Genomic DNA, 23,572 nt, shown 5'->3' with positions numbered 1-23,572 from the left:
ATGAGCTAAGACTGGCTATAATACTGTTTAAACTGATCGTCAAAAACAGAAGGTTATTAAGCATCGTATTGTTTAATGATGTTATTCATGCAGAAGTAAGACGGAGTTTTTGCTCAACCAGCAGGTGGCAGTAAAGACAACAGCGGGTCGCATAGTTGCAACTGGGGGTAAAAGAAGAAGATGGACATTAGCCAAAGAAAAGAGAAACAAGCATGGCTGGGAACGTCAGTAACACCGTCCCTGCGATAACTAGTTCTTTGTCACAGCTACAGGCTTTAAACGGATTGTTTGCGATATATAAAAAACAAGGACCGACCTCCGCAGACGTGTTAAATGTACTCAAGGAAGCTTTGCTCAAGGGTAACGGGACCAAACAGCAGCAGGACGTTCAGCCTGGTGTTTGTGAAAAGCTGACCGTAAATCGTTTGTGTCGCTTTTTCTTTCAGAAGCGGGAGTCAAAAATCCAAACCCGCGGAAGAGGAAGAATCAGAGCCTGAAGATGGGACACGGAGGGACGCTGGACAGCGCTGCCAGCGGGGTGCTGGGTAAGCGGCTAGGCTAGCGTTCACGTCCCGGTGCTGGGCCACGTGCGACTGTTGTCATTCCTGCCCTGGGAGGAGGGAAGGGGGGGGCAAGTGAAGAATTCATTCAAATTTTCTTCAGTGGTGTTTTGGGCCTTTAGTGTTTCTGAGTGGCCCGTGCTTTCTAGCTTTTTAAGAATGGACTACATTGGTAATTTGCTCTCCCTCTGATGGCTGTATTTTGTGTTTGTGCTTTTAGCTCAATGATGGCCTCCTTCAATTGCAGCCTCATATTGACAGTTTCGCTGAACAACTGCCAAATGCAAGTTGTTGTCATTGAATAACGATGTTATAGGACTCGATTTTCCTGATAACTTATGAGCCCAACTGTAGTTCTTATCTTTATTAAAGTGTTTTATAAAGCACCTATGCAGCTAAAAGTGCAGAAGCCTGGTTGATTGACTCCAATTAGCAGAGGTGAGGCCTACCAGACAACCCTGCTGATTGTGCTGGTACGTCTGTCAAAGTGGCCACACCCATAATTTTAGGAAAAATTAATTCAATGTGGTCGAATTAAACCCACAGTCACCATTAAAGGGAAAAGTGGGTAAAGAGACCAAACTGGTCTTTTGAAAGGCAGTGAAAATGCTTTTATTGCTGTTTAGTTGAGAATTTTAACATTGGAGTCAGAGCTAACCTGAAGTGTCTTTGGTGTGTTTCCATGACGAAAGGAACCGTGTGCACCAAGAAATACAAGCAAAAGACGTTAAACGAGTTCAAATATGAGATTTGATGCTCCAGCTGCTGTGTCTTTGTGAGGTGCACGTTTCCCACAGTGTGACATGGCTTTGATTGTAAGACGGCTCTTAACCAGCATGGCTGCTACAACATCCTGCAGCACGATGCCATGTTGTCTGGTTTGAGCTCAGCAGCACAGGGACACGAGAGCACGCCTCCACCTCGTCCTTATACATAAGAAAAGCTGTTCAGTCAGGTTACAGCGGAGTGATGTTGGCTCAGTCTGAGTGAAAAGCAGCTGCTTCACTGCTGCTTGGAAAGTCCCAGGTGATGATGTCATGAAGAAGAAAGGTTGTTAACAACTGTTAACAAAGCACAAAGATGAACACTTAATATAAATGTTTCAGTATATTCTGAGTTTGTGAACTGTGATTAGATTAATGAATTAAAAGTGAGTTCAGTGAACATTTCAACCTGTAAGGGGCGCTAGCAGGACTTTAATCATTGGACTCTCTTTGTTTCAGTTGTTGGTGTTGGGAACGGCACCAAAATGCTCAGCACAATGTTGACTGGGTCAAAGGTCAGTTTGTTTCACTGCTGTTTGAACTAAACTGTTTCTCTGTGCATTAAACCATGACGTCTGGTGAAAAGTGAGAGGCACCGTGCATTAATGCAGTTTAGAGCTGCACTGCTGTGCACTGCTGTGCAGCTCTAAACTGATACCAGCCAACCAGCCAAGCTCTGACTGCTACTCTGACTCTAACATATTTCATTACCTGGATGAAGCCAAACATGTTAGTTTTAACAGATGCACACTGACGTGTTCCAGTACAAATAAAACAACGTGTGTCCTTTAGTTAGTGTCACAGTGAAGTCAGTTTCCCCCATGAACTTCTAGCATTGTGTTGATACGTGCTGATTGGTTTGTGCCTGCTTTCATGGTAGCAGATCTAACAAGTACTAATGAGCTGTTAGAAACCACAACACAAACCTCTGTGTATGTGTAGAAGAAGCACTTTTTTAGGTACAAGTATACATGCAAATATATATTGATAAGGACATTCTGTAGTGTGTATACAATACAGTTCCTCAACAGACTCGAACGTCTCGTTTACATTAGATGTCTGGAATGACAAATGCATGAATGCTTCCTTTAACTTGTTAACTGTGGATGAACTGGGTGTTTCTTTTAAGGGGAAACACAAATGTGACACATGTTGTGTGTTTCTCAGAAATATATTGCCGTTGGAGAGTTTGGAAAAGCAACAGACACTCTTGATGCCACCGGCAGCGTGACTCTGGAGAAAGGTTTTGGTAAATCCATTCATTTGATCTTTCAGATCCCTCGACACAGCAGGATAATCTGCTTTTGCAAACTTCTGTTTCTGCTCTACCGTCTGTCTCTCAGTGAGTTATGTCTTCATATATTTTCCTCTCCAGAACACATAACCAGGTTGGACGTTGAGGAAAAGCTGAAAGCTTTCACTGGTGACATCATGCAAGTGCCTCCGCTGTGAGTACGGCTTCCGGGAGTCAACATCCACGTCTGAAGCATTAATTAGATCAAACGAAACGTTTTTTTCTTGAGATGAAATCTTCTTTTGCATAAATCAAAACCTAAAACTTTTCAGAGCAGCAGCTCAGGACTTCACGTCCTCTGTTACTGTGCTTGTTTGGGATGGTGTTAGATTTGATGGTAGATGTATAAACGTCGGGTTCATGTGAGTTTCCTCTTTGGGGGTTGCAGGCAGTGAGTAGCTCCGTGGTGCAGTGGTTACATGCTTACCTAACATGAAGGTGCATGAATTGAGGCACGACGAGAGCTTTGGACGGTTCATCTTCGAGGTGAATTCCCAGCTTTATCACAGACTCTTCCAGGAATGTGACAGGTTGGCTGATGCAGCAGGAAAATTCAAATCAGGGAACCACAAAATGACTTTGATTGTTAAAATAGGCTGCATATCCATTTGTGGAGAAACCATTTCCATTTTCTGAGGAACATTAGCCGTGTCATCATTTTGAGTCTACACAAGCAAAGATGAGAAGTAGAATCAGAATCAGGGTTTTATTGCCAAATGTTGAGCAGGTTTGCAACATTAGGAAATTGCTGCCGTACTTAGTGCAAAACATACTGTAAGACAACACTTACAAAAACATAAAAATTAAAATTAAAAGTGCTGAGCAGATTCATATATACATGTGCGCAGGTGATGATCAGTGCAAAAATGGAACAGATGCAGTGAACACAGTGTAGGGTCACATGTTAGTGGTGGGAACAGTCATATGGTTGTTGTTCATGAGTCCAACAGCAGAGGGGAGGAAACTGTTCTTATGGCGAGAGGTTCTGGTGCGAATGGACCGGAGCCTCCTGCCTGAGGGGAGCAGGTCAAACAGACTGAGTCCAGGGTGAGAGGGGTCAGCTGTGATCCGAGCTGCACGCCCCAGTGTCCTGGAGGTGTACAGGTCCTGCAGAGATGGGAGTCTGCAGCCAATCACCTTCTCAGCGCACAACACGCTGCAGTAGACACCAGAGGCTTCAATAAGTGGCTGAACTGAAACCAGTTTTCTTTGAATGTGCAGCCAGTTTGATGGCATGTTACAGGTTAATGATATGATCAAAGAGCCGTAATGACTAATTGTTGTAAAGGCTAAGAAATGATGTGTGGGCTCACTGAGGGTGTAGTGTGGACCCAGTTCCTTGTGAAGATGCTCTGAGATCAGCTGCAGCATGTCAGTCAACTGTTCGTGTGCGCTTTGAACGGATTCTTGTCCCCTGGGAGAATGAATGAAATTCCTCTCAATGATCCAGCTTTCACAAAGTTGTTTAAACATTTTAAGTTTTTTTGTTTTATTAATGTAGCGCAGTGATCTATGAAGCCTCTAGAGGTCACTGTTTGCTCACTGCCTCTACTGCAGTGCTGATTCACTGGGGTAAATGGTTTACGTTCACACTGATGCAGGGAGCAGTGCCTTTGTGTCATTATAGATGGATTTTATATAAAAACAGTTCTTAGTGCTTCTTCTCGTCTTAGAGTGCTAAATATGTATCTTTTTCAACTAACTGTTTTCTTATAATCGTTTTAGATACTCTGCATTAAAAAAGGATGGCCAGCGTCTGTCTGTCCTCCTGAAGAAAGGTCACAAGGTCGATGCCAAACCGGCCAGGCCAGTCATGGTGTACAACCTGACCCTGCAGGAGTTCAAGCCTCCTCTCTTCACTCTGGGTTCGAAATGTTGCATCACACAGCGTTTTCTTCTTCCTCTATACTGACTCCTCTCAAACAGGCTTTTAGCTGTTGTGTCCTCTTTGGCGTCGTTCATCTAGCTGAATGTTTCACTTTCCTTCGTGTTGCAGATATTGAGTGTGGAGGTGGATTCTATGTCAGAAGTTTGGTGGATGACCTGGGAAAAGGTGAGACTACCTTCCACCTATTTCACCTTTCCATCGACGGCGTGTTGCCGAGTAACGCTGTCTGTGTGCTGCAGCTCTGTCCTCTTGCGCTCATGTGAAGGAGCTGATCAGAACAAAGCAGGGTCCGTTCACTCTGGAGGAGCACGCCTTACACGAGGAGCAGTGGACGCTGGAACACATCTCGCGCTCGCTGAAGACCTGCTCAGAGGGAGAGCAGGAGGAGGACCATCTGAAGCCAAAGAAGGTAGTCACCTGACCGGGACCAGGATCCAGAGGGAAGAGGAAGGGGTTTCCTTTCATGTAATGACTGATTTTTGGTTCATACTCTTCAGTTTTAGTTAAATGTGTGGTTCAAAGTTTGGACATCATCACACCTTAGATTAAAAGTTGTAAAGTAAACAGTTATATAATGAGAAATGTGAGCAAAGGAGACTCAGCAGGTTACCATGTTGCTTGACCTGCGCAGATTTGTGAAGAGTAAATAACCTGATCGTAAGATCGGCGAGGACATCCAAGGGAACGGCAAGATCCCTCTCTGTGGCACCGAAAATCTTCTGTGAAGTTTTTGTTGTACGTTTAGGATCCGATTTTTTTTATAGGCTGCCTACACTCAGTTTAGTTCACTGTTGTAAAGAATGTATTTTACAAAGTCTTCCTTGAGTCCTGCTCAGTGCAGTGATGTTCATCATTAAGTAAAAAAGCCCTCTGAGCTCGTCTAAACTCACGTGTGGACTGTTATTTGTTGTGTTTTTATTTCTTTGCGTCTAACGCTTCCCACATCTGCAGGTGAAACTGGAAGAATTCGAATATCATGCAAAATGTGGCCGCAATCTTCCATAACACCTCAGCAGTGCCGCTGCATTGAGGCAGTAATTCATGCAAAAGGGGCCCAAACCAAGTACAGAGTGCATATGCATGGTTAGACTTATTCTAATTTTCCGAGTATCACCTGTATGTGCCCGGGCCTCACCAGCCCTGCTGCTTTATTTCCGTCCAGCGCATGCTCTGTGCTGTTTCTCATTGTTACCGTTTCCTCGGTAATTCCAAACTGGAACAAAGGAAGGCCGGGAACATCCCGATGCTTTTGATAATTGGGATAATGTTGACTCGTGAGGAGGAGACTGTGTGAGTGGCTTGAACTGACAAAGGCAGATATATGGCGCCAGCTGCCGGGGGGCGGCTCACTCGAGTTATCAGCGGTTTTTGGCCGGGAGTCTGACGCCACGGGAGGCTGGCCGGATCAATGAGCTGCAATGATTGTCTCAGTCCAAATATTAGCCGTTTTGGGGATTTCTTTGATGTCTTAAAGGCTGCTTACAGCGCTGTTTGCTCTCAGAGTCCGCTTTATCTAAATTACAGCCGTTAGAAAGTTGGCAGACGGGGGCGCGCGCCAGGAAATCGAGCCAGCGGCTCGTTTCGGGGAGCGAGCAGATAAACGCCTTCGTCCAGCTCCCAGGTGTGACGCCGTTACCAGCGACGATTAATGAACTCGTGTGACGATAAAATGTCGCGAGGCCCTCCGCGCGTGCAGCTGGGCCCCGCTGTAACTAAAGCAGAAGTCTCCGGTTATTGTTTAACGCGTGAAGGGACATCCACCCACTTAGTGAGCCGTTACATACACGAGCGTTTATTGCTATCTGATCCCAGAGTGGATTTCACAGGAAAACTCCAAACATTCAAATCACGAGTTAATCCCACTTGATTGAGCTGCACCGTTGGGGCCGTGGATCGCAGTCCGCCTCTAATTACACTGTTAAAGATATGGCTGCGGCCTGTTTGACTAGACAAAGGTGTGTGCAGGTATAAAACCAGCGCTGCGTGCTGTCTGTACTCTTCCAGCTTTGTGTGTTCACGTGGAGTTTACATCTGAGAGCTGCTAATTCAACATTTTTAAAAACAATGTTGAACAAACCATTTACAGACCGCAAGAACCCGGCTGTGTTCACAAAGAAATGTTATTCAAACAAGTGCATCATCGCGCTCTTTGCCTAACTGTCTTACTTGAGCGTGGTGCCAAACCACGGGGAATGTCTTTTTGCATAAAGCAATGATTCGGATCTCTGGCTGGGAGAACATAAACAGTTTGGACAGCTACCTTCGTGGGCCAATCCGCTGACTTGTGACACGATACTTCCTGGAGCAAAACCGGTGAAAACTATCATTTCAAAACCAAATCACACTTATCACTTTGAAAGCCCGGGTCTAATGCAAAATATCCTCAAAAAGTTGCCATTAAATCATCTGAGAGCTGCTAACAGAGAATGTCACGAAAACACTGTAACGCTCCTCCTGTGTAACAGTGCATGTACTACTGTGTGTTATAAAGCACGACTCCATACCATTTATGTGAAAACTTTGTTTATTTCTTATTGTGCCAAGTTACACATATCACTGTGCTAATACATATATGACGCAGCACTGCCAGCAGTATGCAGATACTGCAACAATAAACGGATGTTCACACTCATTAATGATCCAGTAATATGATTTTGCATGCAAGTTTTGATTGAGGTACTTTGGGTAAATTTAAATGCAAACTCTTTTTGAACTGAGTAGGAGTGTGACTTTTACTCAAGTCCAACAGTATGGGCGGTGTACACTCTTGACTGAGGAGGCTGAAGTGTGAGCTGGTCCCGTATTTGCATTTTGAGACCCAGCTACTATCAGTGCCGGCTCTGTTCCATTACATTCGTCTGTTTTCTGATTACCTGTTTGCGTCGGGCCGACTCTTCTGAAACACAATTATCTCCCCTCTCCTGTCATCCGATCACTGTGGGGCTCGTTAAGAGCTGCGTGCAAGCCAATCAGAAACGGCCGCCGGCCACCTGCAGGAAGTTGGCCGTCCACTTATCTCCTCCCTCCTTCGGCTGCAGACAGATAACAGCAGCAACAGTTGAACAGAGTGGCAGCTCCTCAGCACCGCAACCTGATGGACACCAAAACAGTGTAACGGTCTCCTGAGCAGCTCGGAAACAGGCTCTGGTCGTTGTGTTTCGGGACTGGCTGAGCCGAGGTTAGCGCGGCTCATAAAAAAGTTGCTGTGATAGAAAGAGGAAGGCTGCGGGACTAAAGACGCGAAGCTCTCCCCTAGTTTGGATCCAGTGCGCAGCAGCGGTGATCGGCATCATGAGCGTCCCGCTTTACGCACCGACCCCAATTCAGCCGGCACACCCGACCCCCTTCTACATCGAGGACATTCTGGGGAGGACCTCCACCACCACCTCCACATCTCCGTCCTATTCTTCATCGCCAACGTCTTCATCTTCCTGCTCCACTCCGGTCATCCCCACACCGACTCTCCCGTCTCCCAACTCGTCCTTCAAAAGTTTGATCTCGCCGTACCGAACCCCGATCTATGAACCCACGCCGATCCACCCTGCGCTGTCGCACCACGCTGCGCTGACGGCGACGTACGCCTCGGCGGGGGCTTTCACCGGCTCCTTTTACCCATTTCACCAGCAACACCACCGCTCCATGGGGGAGTACGCACAGGCGCTGCTCAGGCACGACCCTCTCGGTGAGTTCCATTTCATTTGCATCATTGATATTTGTCTTATCATTTTTTAGCAAACATATCCTACAGGGCATTTTCTCCTTTTCTTCTGTCTTGCCGTCAGACAGCCAGCATCACGTTTCTTGTTTTCCTGTGTGGAAATGCGCCAGTTAAACTCAGTTCCTCAAGTCTGCACTGCTGGTTTTATTTCACTGGAAATCAGGACCCTTAAAATAGTTAAGCTCATATATTCACAATTTGCATTATAAAAAAACAAATAAATCATATATTATTGGACATTATATCCCTCAGTGACAATTTAAGTGAACCTGAAATCTGTTCGCGGCAACATATAAACTTGGATGATGTGGCAGTAAGACAACTTTTTGCTCTTTGCATGAAAACTTTAATGTCTTCACAAGCTTCGTTTCAGTCCCAACGAAACCATTTTTGCATAAGCATCACGCTTGGTCATGCATGTCGAACTCAAGATCATCTCCACTTGCACTGCTCCTCTTAAACACACTTTAGAGTCGAGGACACACTTTGTGCGTCTTTGCGAAGCCTTCAGCTCATTTTGGTCTCACAAGAACATTTGTGCATGATGCCCGACCACGCACACATGAGTCACATTGTTATTGTGACAGACGTATTTGGGGCCACAATAGCAGCAGGCATATCCATTCAGTGTGCTGCTGCTGGTGGTGATAGGGAGGTGCATGGCAACCTTGACTCGTTTTCCTGACTCCCATTGTTCTGAAACATCAGAGGACCGAGTCAGCCAGTGACTAAAACATAGCCAGGCCCTAAATCACTTGTTATTTCACTGCTGTGCGTGTGTGCGTGTGTGTGTGTGTCATATACTTTTGAGCACCAAGTAGTTAGGTTATTTTTTTCTAGGGTATTGACTGAACATGAGCTTACCAAGTTTTTTTTTTTTATCATTATGATAATTATCATTAGTAGTATTAGTAATAGTGGCGGTGGCTGGAGGAGCGGCCGACATGAAACAAGCCGATCTTGATATTGTGGGCTCGTTACAAATCGGCTGTGTGAGTATGGAGCCGTGAAAGCTGCTTTACATGATGTTCACGGGGTGCTTGAACCCATCACACACGCTGTGTGCCGTGTTAGAGGCCAGAAGTGATGGTCCTCTTAAGTATAGTGTGACAAGCGGACCGTCTGACTGTTTGCTGCTGAACAAGCCGGGCCTTTTTCCGTTCATAGCGGAAGCCGTGAGCCTGTCGATAGGAGTAAATCTGGTTTCAGAAGCTGTTAAATGTTTTCCTGTCTCACCCCGGCCAGCCGCTTCCTCGGGAGCCCGCTGCACGCTGCTGATTATTTTATCGACATCCTCAATACAGACATATTCAGGAAACACTCGGCCTCTGATAGCCCGGGATCCGTTTTTCACATATTGTTGCACTTCCTCTGCCGGGCTCGCGAGGATGTGGCTGACTTTCTTTATGGTTGGCGGCGAGAAGAAAATAAGGCAAACAGAGAGCTAATGGGGACTTATGAGAAAGATAAAGTCCCCCTAACAGCAGCTACAGTCTTGTCCTCCCAACTGAGCTGACCTTTCAGACTGACGACAAACAAGTACGAACTGAGATTGCCCGAGGAGAACAATGATTGGTTTCAGCACCTACAATCATCTGTAATCAACTCGTATGATATGTCTTCTCGAACAGCGGACTAAAAATGCTGTGCTCTATAAATAGCGCGCACACCTCTGGATATTTTAAGCAGCCCGCAGTGTGCGCGCTTTCAGGCCCGGTTATGTTCCGATCTCCGTCACTCACAGTTTCATGAAACTGTTATTAACGAGTTATCTTAACCGCCACATCTGTGCATCTATTTATAGTGATCAGGTTAATACTCTGATTTGATGAGACTATGTCTGCAGGCCGCTGTGCGCTCAAACGGCAGAAATGGTTACAAAGTAACACAAAGTCAACAAAAACTGTGAGTGCGAAATATTTCAAACAGAAGTGCGCGTGCTTAATTACCACAATTATAACGAATTAGCGCATATCATTTCAGTGCGAGCTGCTTCTAAAAGTTTCACAGATCTTTATTAGCCGAGCGTAAAAGGCACAAACACAAACTTCTCACACGTCAACTTAAAGCATATTCAGTGAAAATGTTTCATTTTATGTCATTTCCTTCATTTTTGCCACAAATTGATTTTTACTCAATCTTTCCTGTACTTGTATTTTCGCTCAGTGTCTCATGGGGCTGGATTGGCTAACTTCCTTAGGAAAAGCGCAGCAATAAGAAGGTCTTTGACAGCAGTTTCGACCACAAACATTCATATTGTGTCAGAGCTGAGCACAGGAGTGTCTGTTGGTGGATGCCATTGCCTATAATCACACCGCAAAGCAGGAAGCACATGAAGCGGATATTTGGCCATAGTTTTCACTGTCACGACCTTCCTGAAAAGACAGCTCGCAGCAGGCTGCAGGCTGCCGTTGTTTGTTCCCGGCCATTACCCGGGGAGGAAAGCAGACAGGACAAAAACACCTCTGATTACACCCAGCGGCCTTTCGCTCCAATAAATCTCTTCAACAGCACCGATCCTTTCCCCTCATTAATCCGCTGTAAATTAGGAATTATGTTCATTTCCATTAGAGTTTTAGTGCAGGTAAACTTTGACAAGCACATCGAGACTTTTGGAGATTTTGAGCCTCATTAAAATCAGCACCGGTGTAAAACAACAAACACATAAAACATCATAATAATCATAATAATAATAATAATTTGTATTTGTATGAAATATTTATTTTGAACATGTTAAATATTATAACAACAACAGAGAAAAAAGAGACAAACAAACAAAACGATAATAATTATAAATAACTTACATGTTCAAAGTGCAGTAGAAAGAAGCGCAAGTTTATTTAATCCCACCCATTTCCCACTATTTAGTAACTAATAGTCTCCACTTTTTCTTCCTGTTTATGTCCTGTCCATCAGAAATTCTTCATTACAATTTGTTACATAATAATAATAGTAATGATAATAGTAATAATAATGATGATGATGATGATGATGATGATTAACCCTAAAAAATAATAAAGTCTCAAAATTTTCCACATTGAAGTCCTCAGCTGTCTGTGATAGGAGTGACAGGGAGAGGCCACAGAGTCTATCACCGACAAAAAATATATATTTTTTCGCTGTTACCGAATAGTTATGATTTTTCGATGTCTCTGCACTGCGCATGTCTGCGTATAGGCTGGTGCCGTCAGCTCAGGAGCTTTTAATGAAAATGTTTGAAATGTGTTGTCTGCCTTACCGAGACTGGTGTTGTTGGCCTTCTAGTAATATTGTCATGTGGATAATACTTCATTTATCGCAAGAGTTCAAACGCGTGAATCTGAGTGAAAATGCCGTCAGTGGGCCTAATATAACGCAGTACAAATGTACCGTGTTTATGTCGCGTACTAGCGTGTTTTGTTTATGTACTTTGGAATAACTCGGAAAGCACAGAATTCGTTTCATGTTAGATGGCAGCAGTAAGGTTTATATACTGTAGCTATTTTTTCGACGTTTCGCACGTTTGTCATAGCCAAAATAAATATTTCGTTTTATTTCATTTATTTGAAACACGGTGCATTCTGTGGGATCTCTCCACAGGGAAGCCTCTGCTGTGGACGCCGTTCATCCAGCGGCCCTTACACAAGAGAAAAGGCGGCCAGGTGCGCTTCTCCAACGACCAGACCATCGAGCTGGAGAAGAAGTTTGAGACGCAGAAGTACCTGTCACCTCCGGAGAGGAAACGCCTGGCCAAGATGCTGCAGCTCAGCGAGAGACAGGTGAGCTGAGCCCTCTCTGGTTCACACATACGTGCTGTAATGGCCTGCATCTGTTTGGAAGGATCTCTGGAGGATTTTCGCAATTTTCGATGAAACACTTTTATACATTTATTAAGTTTTTGAAATGTAGCATAATACTAGATTTTGCTACTTTATTACTAGAAAACTATTTACTGGCTGCGAATGGTTGAAATTTGTAGCGAATTGCAAGTAAATATTACCGATGGGTTTTTGTGTGTGTGTAATATTTGAGCAGCGTGCTGATTTGATTAAACGTGGCCTTGATCCAGAATGAATTTCCACATGAACATAGCGGACCAACCGAATTTTTAATTGACGCTAGAAATCTTACGGACGTGTTTGCGTATAAGAAACATCCTTTCATAGTTTTAATATTTAAAGAAGGAAGATCATTCATTTCTTTCTTCTTCTTTTTTTGAACATTTCCTTTCAGGTTAAAACCTGGTTCCAAAATCGACGTGCGAAGTGGCGAAGACTAAAACAGGTGAGCAGCGGTGACTGATGTCGCCCTACCTTCCTTTCACTGCTTTGACTTCATATAAAATACACTCGTACCCGTCTCCTAATCCACGGGGTTCGCTTTCATCAGGAGAATCCTAAGAGGGAGGTGGATGATAACAGTTCCAGAGGTAAGAAAGGAGATGAGATGATGGAGGCTGCCGGAATCCAGAACCAGGAGCAGAGACAGCCAGGCTCGGCTCCCGAGTTGGCGCAGGCGGGACACTGTGTGTCCTCACAGCAGGCCCACACAGAGCTGGACTCTGACGTGTCAGACGACACAGACCAGGAACTGGACATAGAGGACGACGAGGACTTCACACTAAACTCCCAGTTCTGAAACACAGGCTCCATAAAGAAACTGCCTCGGACACTGAAGCTCTCATGCGTCCTCGACTGTCGGGTCGCTGTAACTCCTTCCTCCTCCTCCTCCTCCAGCCTGGTGACTTGCAGATTGATAGACTGGTTCCTGATGTAATACTAAGACAAGTCAGCCCCTCAAACCCGCGTCCAGAGTGCCTTTCATCAGAACTGTCTTCTTTGTTGAACCTGTGTAGATATGCGTAATGTTCTGTGACTGTGTTTGTTTGTGTGTGTGTGTGTGTGTGTGTGTGTGTGTGTGTGTGTGAGAGAGAGAGATGTTCTTCAGATGAATAGTATGCCTGTAGATCAGTTTCTCTGTACTGTAGCATATACGTGTTTTTATAGCGTGTTTTTTAGTTCTTTTTGTTTTGCGTGTGTGTGTCGGCGTGTGTGTGTGTGTGTGTGTGTGTGTTTTATGTGACATTTTATTAAATAATCAATGTAGCGCAAATTCAGTTTTGTCTGATGTCTAATAAACTATTTTATGACAATCAATCTAAACGTTTTCGATGCAGCTCAGCTGGCCTGTGAACTCTTATCTCTGCTGTCTGAAAATTAAACATTGTAAATGAAGCTTTTCTCCCACATCCAGATGAACAAGATCCACTTTCTGGAGTTTCCCTCCTGCGGATGAGAATAAATGTAGACATACAATCGAGCAATGTGTGAAAGATCCGTTAAAAAGCAGCAAGAATTATAATTAGTCCAAATAATCACAGAAAATCCAAAACAACAAGAACCAAAGCGCTCTGGTCATTTTCAAACTCAGTCATTCAGGGATATTTGGACCTTTAACAAAAGTACATTTAATAAAGAATCACTGCGAGTAAAAGTGCGATCAACATGAAATACGTCGCATTTAAATGCTGAGCTGTACTGCATAATTATAAAACAAACTTCATACAGACGTCATATTGTGTCTGTTATACATTAAGCCTGAAATATATTTTGCACATGTTTATATCCAACGTGGGAGTTTTTGTGTGTACCTGGAGATCTGAGACTTTTTCCTTTTGTTTGAGTTCTCGAAGTTATTTTCACATATTCTTTTTTAATTGGTTAAAAGTTTATCTCATAAAACTGCAGCAGCCATATTACAGAACATTATGATGTGTTAGATGTGTGGCTGTGTTGGTTCTAACCACCAGCTCTAATTCTTTTACTACAGTGTGGAAATCAGTGGCGATTAAAAAACACAGAAAAAAGCAGACTGTAGATGAAGGTACCAACACAACATGATAAATATAAAAATAGTGCATTTCAAATCTGACTTGAATAAATGGAGCGTTTCTTCACTGCCTTCAGTAATATTTTATTAATATTGGTTTAATGTTGCTGTTACATTCATGGAAAATCAGAATTTTAATTTAAACTTAAATAAAGCAAAAAAAAATTGAATGTGTTGTTATATCTAAAATGCATCCAAATGTATGGGTTTATAAAATATTTAGGGACAAAAACACTCGCGTCGTATCTGAACTGAAGAACAGCTGAGCTAAAAAGGAAGAGCTTCAACTTTTTCAAGCTGTCTTGTCGAAGATCATCAAAGTGTGTAATCACTCAGTGATAATGAATGATAACTGCCTTTACTATCAGTAGTAAATGTGAGGAGGTACATTAAGATTCCCTGTGCGTGCATGAAGTCACTGAATTACAGTCACACTGCTCTGTGATTTTAAAAATAGAGAGCAAGAGAAAATAAACAAAATCTGCAAAAACCGTAAAACCATCTTTCATTTAAAAAAAAACAGAAAACAAATGTGAACGTTTTTTTTTTTTTTTTAAAGGAAAATATCAGGCCTATGTTTAACACTTTGGAGGCCTCCGGGGAGATCTGGGACCAGTTGTTGGACTTTATAGAGGATTCTAGATTAGTCATAGTTTTTATTTCATGATGTGAAAAATGTGTCAGCACTTTCAGCTAGCAGCTAAAACTGAGATTTGTGAGGGCTGACAAAGCACCTTTTAATTTGAATTTTTAAAGGAAATACAAATGTTTGATTTTGAAGCTAAAAAGCGAATCGCTGCTCTTCATTCTGCCGTTTCCAGTTTCAGAATCTCTGAGGAATCAAACGCAGCCAAAGATTATCAAACAGTTTAGTCCTTGTCAATTGTTGTCCCATCACCACATTCAACTTCAAATAGCTTATCGTCAAACTCTCATGCAAACAGCATGAGTGGGACTTTTTCAGTGAGTAGATTAGGTTAATGATTGAGTGAACCCTCAGAACCGCGGGGGCAGCAGAGAGATAGCAGGAAGGGTGGATTGATAGTCATACAATACATTCACAGTACTAGTTCATATAATAGATTACTTAACACCAATCGGGAATTGAAATGAAAACGTTTTCTGGGAAATCTAACATTTTTCTTAACCCTGTGCGATATTTGGAAGGAGAGGTCATTGCTCTTGTAGCCATACTTGAGCTGCATTACCATTGCTGAGGTTCAACGGCCTCACCGTACAAGACTATACTCGAACCAAGAGCACACTGATTGATCTCAGCCCCTGTATTGTGTAATGGTTCACAAATTGTGCAGGGTAAAGTCAACATTTGGACAAATAGCACAAACAGTTGGTGGGTGAAATGTTCAGAAGATAGCTGACTGATTCCAAAGTGCCCATCTGATCTGGTCAATTCACACACACACACACACACACACACACACACACACACACACACACTGCTTGTTTTTGTCCTAACAAGCTATGTAGAAAAATAAAATCCAATGACTGTGATAGGTATAATTTGAATAATTTGAAACTAAGCAGTAACACTGTAGTGAAAAATGCTGGAAATGTTCACCAACAGAACGTAACTGTAACCTCATCATGATCATAAAACATTTGGAAACAACTTTGATCTCTCAGACTCAAACATGAGCGATGCACAGACAGGAAGGATCATGTAGTATTGATGAGGTAAGGTTTGCTGTCTGTATGTAGCTGCTATCTGAAGGTAACTACTCTGATATTTGGCTGTTTTTCATATGTAGGACTTTATATTACCTCTTTAACAGGATGAAACAGTCATAGACAGGCAGGACAGCTCACTAACAGTCTATTAGCTGTGTGTGTGTGTGTGTGTGTGTGGTATTGGTGACACAAGTTAATGTGTGGTTATATTTGAACGACTGAGGAATGTGTTGACTGTTGACCTTGGCCAAATGGAAGCCATTATCTCGCCCTGCTGAGGCCCCCCTCCTCTACTGAGCTGATAAATTAATGAGAGAAAACAGCGCTTACATCAATACTAGTGTCGCCAGCAGCCACAGGGACACTGGTCGGAAGGGAGACAGAGGCGGGGGGGGGGGGGAGAGGTGAGGAAAGAGAGACAGAAACTGAGAGATTAATGTCATTGTTCAGTATCACTGTTGAGACAAGGATGGGCAAAGTGAGGGGAAGATGGCAGCAATAGTAATAATAGTACTATCCAATCCAGTTTCTTTCACTTATTGGCCCAGGTCATCAGAGGTCATCAGAGGTCATCAGAGATGCCCAGACCACCTTCTCCAGCTCTTCTCGGGGGACACGAGCATTTGTAACCCAGCAGAGACACCTGATATCTGTAGTGTGTCCTGGGTCCGCTTTCGGGTCTTCAGGCTGGACACACCCAAAACACTTTACATAGATGTTGTCGAGGAGGGAGCCTTTTTGAATGCCAAACCGCCTCAACTGGCTCCTTCTGAGCGTATGCAGGTGCAGAAGCTTTACTCTCAGCTCTTTTCAAATGAGTCAGCTCTTCACCCATCCTCTAACACAGAGCCCACGCAACCTGGAGACGGAGGATTTGGTCCACTTTTATCCGTCACCTCTTCATTAAATGCAGACGGTGCGGTGCGACTAACCCTAACCCAATGGAGGTGCAGATTTTGGTCCACTTGGACTTAGTGTCCCCAGCTAATCTTGGAATGTCGTTGAAGCTCCTCCTGAGGTGATAGCTGAAGGTCTTCTGGACCTCCACCAGATGCTTTCAAGACAAATGATGGGATATGATAAAGTGATTACAAACTTAATGATTACCCAAGTGCACCTATGAACATCGTTGAAGACCATCCTTGAGACAAGCGCTCACTGCAAACAAGGCCTACCCTCAGCAACCCGAACCTTCAGATCCTCTGTGCTGCTCACAACAAGGTGCAGCTTAGCTCTTGGCAATGCACCAGTGACTACTGGCTGCAACTCTGCTCTCAGACACAGATTGGTGCTGACACAGGCAAAATCAGGACAATGTTTGAAGGAATCAGAGGAAAATCATCTCTTTGAAATCTATAAACGGTGAGATAATTCAGGATCAGAGACAATAGATGGAGGGCTGGGGTGAACACTACTGTGAGCCGCGTGCCAGAGAGAATATTGTCACTGAACATGCGCTGAATACCACTGAGTATCTGCTGCGTTGGAGAAGCTCAACAGTGCACCAGCCTGGATGAAGTGCTGCACAGGAACCCTCGTTACCAAGCAGCATGAAGTCCTGGAGAAATGCTAGAGAGAAGTGGCCGTGCCACAAGAAGGATGCCAGCGTAGTCACACTGTACAAAAACATGGGTGATAGAGACACTATAATAACCTTTGTGTGATGAAATGCAAAGAACACGGGCAGTCATCCTAAACAAACAACACCATCCTGGAAAGAGCAGCAGTCCCTGCCATGCACACCTGATGAAATGGAAATGCACACGTTGGCCATGTAGTGAAAATGTATCACCCCAACCCCAACACGTGGAAAGCTGCAGCCTCTGAACGATCAACTTGGAGACGCTGTAGAAAGGCGTCACTGAGTCTGAAGAGCCACCTGCCCAGTAGTCTGAGGCACCTGACTACACTCATGCACTCTGCCCACACCATTCCTGTACCAGAACCAGAAACACCATCCAGAGCTCAGCTCTCCAAGCCTGACAGATGCCTCCCACCACAGGTACACATCTGTAGAGAAACAAACACAAAGACAAATGTTTAGTGCTTTGCCAGATGTTCATATATCTGCCTGTGGACACAACTTGTCGAGGCAAAAGGACCAAAATGATGAAAGACGTGATCACAAAACTCTACAGACCTTTTTCATTTTAGTTATAAAGCACCAAATCACATTAACAGCTGAGACTGTTGTGGTTCAACCCAAGCTTCTCATGTGTAATATTGCAGTATATTGCAATATTGTAATTATTACAGTATTTTGTTGTCATGCAAAGTACTTTAGCATTTTATCTTTAACAAGAGACTCTGGCACTGGGATGACACCAGAATACTCAAAAAGTTGCCATTTTTACATGAGTACTAACTGTTGTAACATTGTTACAGTTGTTGTTGGTTCTGTTTTTTGTGTTTTTTTGCAAAGTTGTAATACATCTAAATATCAAGACCGCCTTCGGGACAGTTTGTGCTTGCAGCAGGTTTCTTGCAGGGATCATGTATCTTCTTAACTAAGAGTAACACAACTTTCATCTTTGGTGTCAGCTTATTTGTGCACTCTATGGCAGACTAAAGTAGTGCGACTCGTAATGGCCTTTACATTTTCATTGCTGCAGCTTTGTGTGTGCTCTGGCTGGTATGATGTTGTTGAGTGAAGCACTACTGAGCCCTTCACTCAGAGATTGGTGTGCAGTTTGCAGACAGTTGTAACACCACCACCCTGATGGCACAGTATTAAGAGTCCTGCACTGACCCACACTCCAGCACTTCTGAGGCAGGTTAATACAAAATAACATCAAGTGAGTTTATCTTCAAAGTGCTTCAGTCTGAAGAATCGAGCAGATTCCAGTGAAATACTGACAGTGTTTTCTATTTCTTGCACTACCATAGGTTACTGCAACAAAAACAGGATTCTACACTGTTTGAGATCTAATACTGGTGCATAATTAATATTTCTAATAGTGCATTACATTTATGTGAAGCTTTACACAGTTTTGACAGAACAGCTGCATGCATATGGTTTTAAATGTAATGCAGTGATTTATATTTAAATACTATTATAAGTCTGTATTTTAACAGCTAATGGAAACAGAGGATATGCGGTAATTTGCCAAATATACAAACTCTGCTGCATATTTAACTGAAATCATTCCTGAAATCCTTGAAACTGATGTGAAGTTATTTTAAAATTTTTTCAAATAACTATGAGGAAAATGTGAAACATCATCGAAACACTCAGAATGCAGCTTGTTTACTTCCTATGAGAACCACACATGGAATATAAGCTGGGAATATTCAGTCCTATTGTGTGAGTCAGCAGCCAAGGTGCTGGCATTTCCAGACTACACGTAAAGTGTTCTTTAACAACTGTGCCATAACACACGAGCTGGAGGCAAAAAGAAGCTCCTGAATCCCAACTCATCACACATGTCACACACACAGAGTCAGTGCTAAATGCTACTTACACAGCACTTTGTCTGCTCTACACAAGCACTCAGAGCACGTGACTGGGCCCCTTGGTGTAACTGCACTGGGTACATATTATTTGTCCATATGCAGTGTTGATGCTGTGCATTGCAGATATCTGAAATCAGACCTGGATCATATGCTGAACATCAGCCTACAGTCAAAGCAGAAAAAACAAGCCAGTGAAAAACCAAAGTTATCAGTGTTGTAAAGCAGCGGTCCCCAACCTTTTGCCATGGACCGGTTTATGTCCAACCATATTTTCATGGACCGGCCTTTAAGGTGTCGCGAATAATACAACAAAATGAAACCAGTACCAAAAAAAGAAGATTTTATTCATAACACACGGGAAGAGACCCAGGAAAACTGAGTTAATGATAAAAACAGTAAAGAAATAACAATAAAAACCATAAATTTGGGGACCGCTGTTGTAGACCAAGCAAGCCTTAAGTGTTGTTTCACAAACTGTACACAAACTAAGATCCTCTGACTCACTCCTCTCCTAATGAGGAGCTCTATAAAGAACACTGTTATCTGTGGGTCGGGGGGAAAGGAGAGGGACTCACTACCTTTTTATAGCTCGAATCATTTTTGATGAATAAGTAAATATATAAAATCAGTAAATAGCCGCAAAACATATTAAGGCCTTATAAGGAAGGTGACAGCGATTTATTAAGTAACCTATGAATACAAAATTTTTCATAGATCTAGGGGAGCAAGATAGGACACACTGTGGAAGAGAGCCAGGGATTAATAACTAATAATTCAATGCAGAGTGGTGTAAAAACACGCAGTGAGAAAAAAAGGAGAAGAAGCAGCTCAGACCTATTGCAGCGTAACTAAGGGAAGATTCAGGGTCACCAAAACTGAAGGCTCTGCCTCCCATTCTACTTTTAAATACTCTAGGAACAACAAGTAGGCCTGCAGTGTGAGAGCGAAGTGCTCTAATAGGATGATATGGTACTACAAGGTCATTAAGATAAGATGGGGCCTGATTATTTAAGACCTTGTATGTGAGGAGCAGGATTTTGAATTTAACAGGGAACCAATGAAGGGAAGCCAAAACAGGAGAAATCTGCTCATGTTGTTAAGTTTTTGTACTTTGCAGACTGTAATGATGTGGTGCACAAAATATTATATTTGGTTCTAAATATTGATGCTTATAATGATCTAATTTGTGATCAACATGTAAACTGTTTCATCACCAGCTTTAGTAATCTCATCATTTCAAATGGACTAATGATATTCTGACTGAAGACCTGCTTATTTAAACGTTGTCTGAAGAAACAGGCTGTATAAGTACCTCATTATGTTTCTTTATCTTAAGATAACAGGCGTCTATACTTCCTCGTTTGTCAAACCTGGTGTCATCTAATTCAGATCAGCTGTGATAGAAAGGATGAAATCTCATTACCACTAGATTTAAAAAAAAAAAAAAACATGCACAAAACATGCTTACAAAGATAGAAGAGTCAGAATGCAAACAGCAGAGTGTTTTCTGTGTTTTTACATCCCAGTATTAATGAAGATTTGAAAATATCATGCACTTCTTTCCTGGTATGTGTTTCTCTTCAACACCCACTCCAGTTTGTACTTCAGGCATTCTTTCCAAATTCCAGTTTGAGATAACCCTGATGGCATCACTAGGAAAACTGTTGTCACAGGATGAGTATTACCTGATATGAACTGATGGACTTGTCAGTCCTTGCTGACACTACTGCTAAGAACACAGAAGTAAAACCAGAGGGCATCACTGTGCATGTCAGCAGTACTGCAGCCGCACAGTGAACTAACTGCACATGTGTAAAAACTCTGCAGCACAGCCCTGGGATAGCAAGTACTGACACCCACATGTCTAGTGTGAGCCTTAAAGACTCAGTGACCAAAGCATAGAGATGCACATCCTCAGAAAAGCACATCTGTGGTCATCTGGACGTACCCTGGGTTTTACACGTGGAAAATAACTGGATAGAGCTCTGCTTGGATGTGCCACTTTATTCTGTGTCTATATGAGCTTTTTGACCCATCATGCACACGTTTACATGGATGCATGAGGAGAAGAATTTGGGGTTAAGGATCTTGCCCAGCAGACATTCTGCATGCTGAATGAAGAGGCCCGAGATCAAATTACAGACTCAGGGCGTAACGAGCTATGCATTTCTTCCCTCGTGGTGCACACTGGGCTCCATCACAGGGCATCTTTGGCAACTTTTTTCCTTCCATGAAACAATTTTCTATTTATAGTGAAGCAGAGAAGTAAAACTCTGCTGTTAGTGGTTGTTACTGATTTTGTTACCCAAGTATTCTCATCAAGTTCCTTCTTATCCTTTCCTCCCCCTAACGACAACATGGCTGCTAACACTGTTTTCTATGAAAAGCAAAAATAACTGTGTGTCACACACACACACACACACACACACACACACACACTGGAATACAAACACCTGGAATAAACAATATCAAGTAAGCATTTACCACAGTTCATCCCCTTCAGCTCTTAAACATCACTGTCACCTGACAACCACTGCCAAACACCTCTTTTTCCCCGAATTTTGGGAGAGATGAGAAAAAATATCAGTTTCAACATTTTCTGTGTCGTTTTACAGATCTTCCCACCTCATCTGGAACGCCTGTGGTACAATATTTGGTGAGTTGCAGTGTGTTTTGGAGAATAAAACACAGCAAACAATAGAAATATGTTTAATGCTCCGAGATGTTCGCAGTCCCTCGAGTCACCCTGAATACTGAAAGTATAAGCTCGGCTTTGTTCAGTGCTCCATCTGGTGAGTCAACATTTGAGGTCTGGAGTCGGCCCAGAAACCACTTACTGTCTGTGTGAAAATGACCTACATCAAGACATTAATCCCCAAAACAATAATGCAATAGATAATGCACGAGGGAGGCCATTTGAAGCAGCAGAAGACAGGAGAGGCGACGTGGGGCCAGCTTAGAGATTCATTCCACTGGCAGCTAAGGAGATATCACTCACTGATTCATGGGTGCACTCAAGTGTACTATTTACTTTTCAATTAGGCCATATCCAAATGGAAGATAGGGAGGTTTTAAAAGTATTCACATGCTAGTTAAAAGAGTGCAGGATTTTATGCCTCACCATCCAATTTAGATAGAGTCCATCTGAACGATTAACTGCTCAAACAAGCTGGCTTGGCAGAGCACACACAGATAATAAATAGTTATGGCCAAAGGCTGCAAACATCCGACTAAATTAAGGTGCTATTAGAACACAAGTGACGTTTCTGGAACCATATAAAAGGAAATCTCTTAAATCTGGTGGGCGAATATTGTGGAAAATAAAGACTCTTTAACATCTCGTTGTTGTAATGAGACGTTAAAAACAGGCTTTTATCTTCATTTCTCACTTTCCGAAGAGGAAACCCATTACTCTGACTCGTCACGAGCTGCATATATCAAACATGCACTAGCTTTTCAGTGTTTCTAATTTTTTAAATAATTAAACAAAGCTTCAGCTTCATCTTCTTGGTGTGTCTGCTTTATTCCCTAACCCCGTTCATCAGTTCATTACAGTTATGTCAGAACCTCCCTGGTTCCTACTGTAACGTGCTCAGCACCTCGTTAGCTTCAGTTTTCCGAGCGCTGGATCAAAACAGTCTAAAATAAACATGCTGAGATCGTGGACACAGTCTGATGTCACTATAAGGCAATAACTGTGGTAACCACCGAAGTGTTGAGAAAATATTTGCATATTCCTAAAAAACCTAAAAATTCTATCTTAAAACATAAAAAGTTTTAGTGTGTAAACCTCGACTCAAATTAAATGTTTAATTAGGATAAATATAAAAATCTTGGACAGGTAGCGTTTAAAAAGAATTTAAACAGCAACATTTGAACTTCCAGACAATGTTTAAGAAAAATAAAAAGGAAAAACTGCTGGTGACTGCTCACCCCACTGTGTCCCGGTGGGGTGAGCTGACTTGTGTGTAGCTGATAAGAATAATTCTATAAATAAATAAATGCCTGGCTGACCCGTTCCCTCTCTCAGACACAAACTCATGCGACCTCTGCAGAGGTGGAAAACACTGCTCTCACTGTGGACACCATCTGCCCGACCGTCGGCTCTCAGGCAGAGACAAACAGGCTAAACTCAGCCTAACATGTGTGGTAATGCTAAGGCCTTTACCACACACACAATCATTCTGACACACACTCTCACAACAACTGATCAAAACAACCTCTCATATTTATTTTAGGTGATTTCTTATATTTTTTTATATTTTACTTTTTGTGAAGCTGTCCTGTCCTCGATCATTAGCAAGCAGAGCCATGGTCTGAAAGCGCTGTTGGGTCTAT

General features: G+C 42.8%; 2 protein-coding genes across 2 annotated transcripts; both read left to right on the top strand.

Annotated features, from left to right (window-relative positions):
* The first annotated feature begins 152 nt into the window (after positions 1–152).
* Positions 153–5,391, top strand: trub1 (TruB pseudouridine (psi) synthase family member 1). Its single transcript, XM_003454069.5, has 8 exons — positions 153–360; positions 447–545; positions 1,784–1,839; positions 2,492–2,573; positions 2,700–2,772; positions 4,344–4,483; positions 4,615–4,671; positions 4,746–5,391. Exons 1-8 carry the CDS (start codon positions 213–215, stop codon positions 4,925–4,927), a joined length of 837 nt encoding a protein of 278 aa, XP_003454117.1. The 5' UTR covers positions 153–212; the 3' UTR covers positions 4,928–5,391.
* Positions 5,392–7,341: 1,950 nt separating this feature from the next.
* Positions 7,342–13,365, top strand: hhex (hematopoietically expressed homeobox). The gene is made up of 4 exons (XM_003454068.5): positions 7,342–8,188; positions 11,804–11,982; positions 12,437–12,487; positions 12,593–13,365. The coding sequence occupies exons 1-4, from the start codon at positions 7,798–7,800 to the stop codon at positions 12,839–12,841; spliced, it is 870 nt and encodes a 289-aa protein (XP_003454116.1). The 5' UTR covers positions 7,342–7,797; the 3' UTR covers positions 12,842–13,365.
* Positions 13,366–23,572: the final 10,207 nt, after the last annotated feature.

The sequence above is a fragment of the Oreochromis niloticus genome, linkage group LG8 (assembly GCF_001858045.2).
Source record: "Oreochromis niloticus isolate F11D_XX linkage group LG8, O_niloticus_UMD_NMBU, whole genome shotgun sequence".
Taxonomy (NCBI): domain Eukaryota; kingdom Metazoa; phylum Chordata; class Actinopteri; order Cichliformes; family Cichlidae; genus Oreochromis; species Oreochromis niloticus.
Note: the sequence above shows the minus strand (reverse complement) of the source record. Positions and strands in the feature narration are given on the sequence as shown.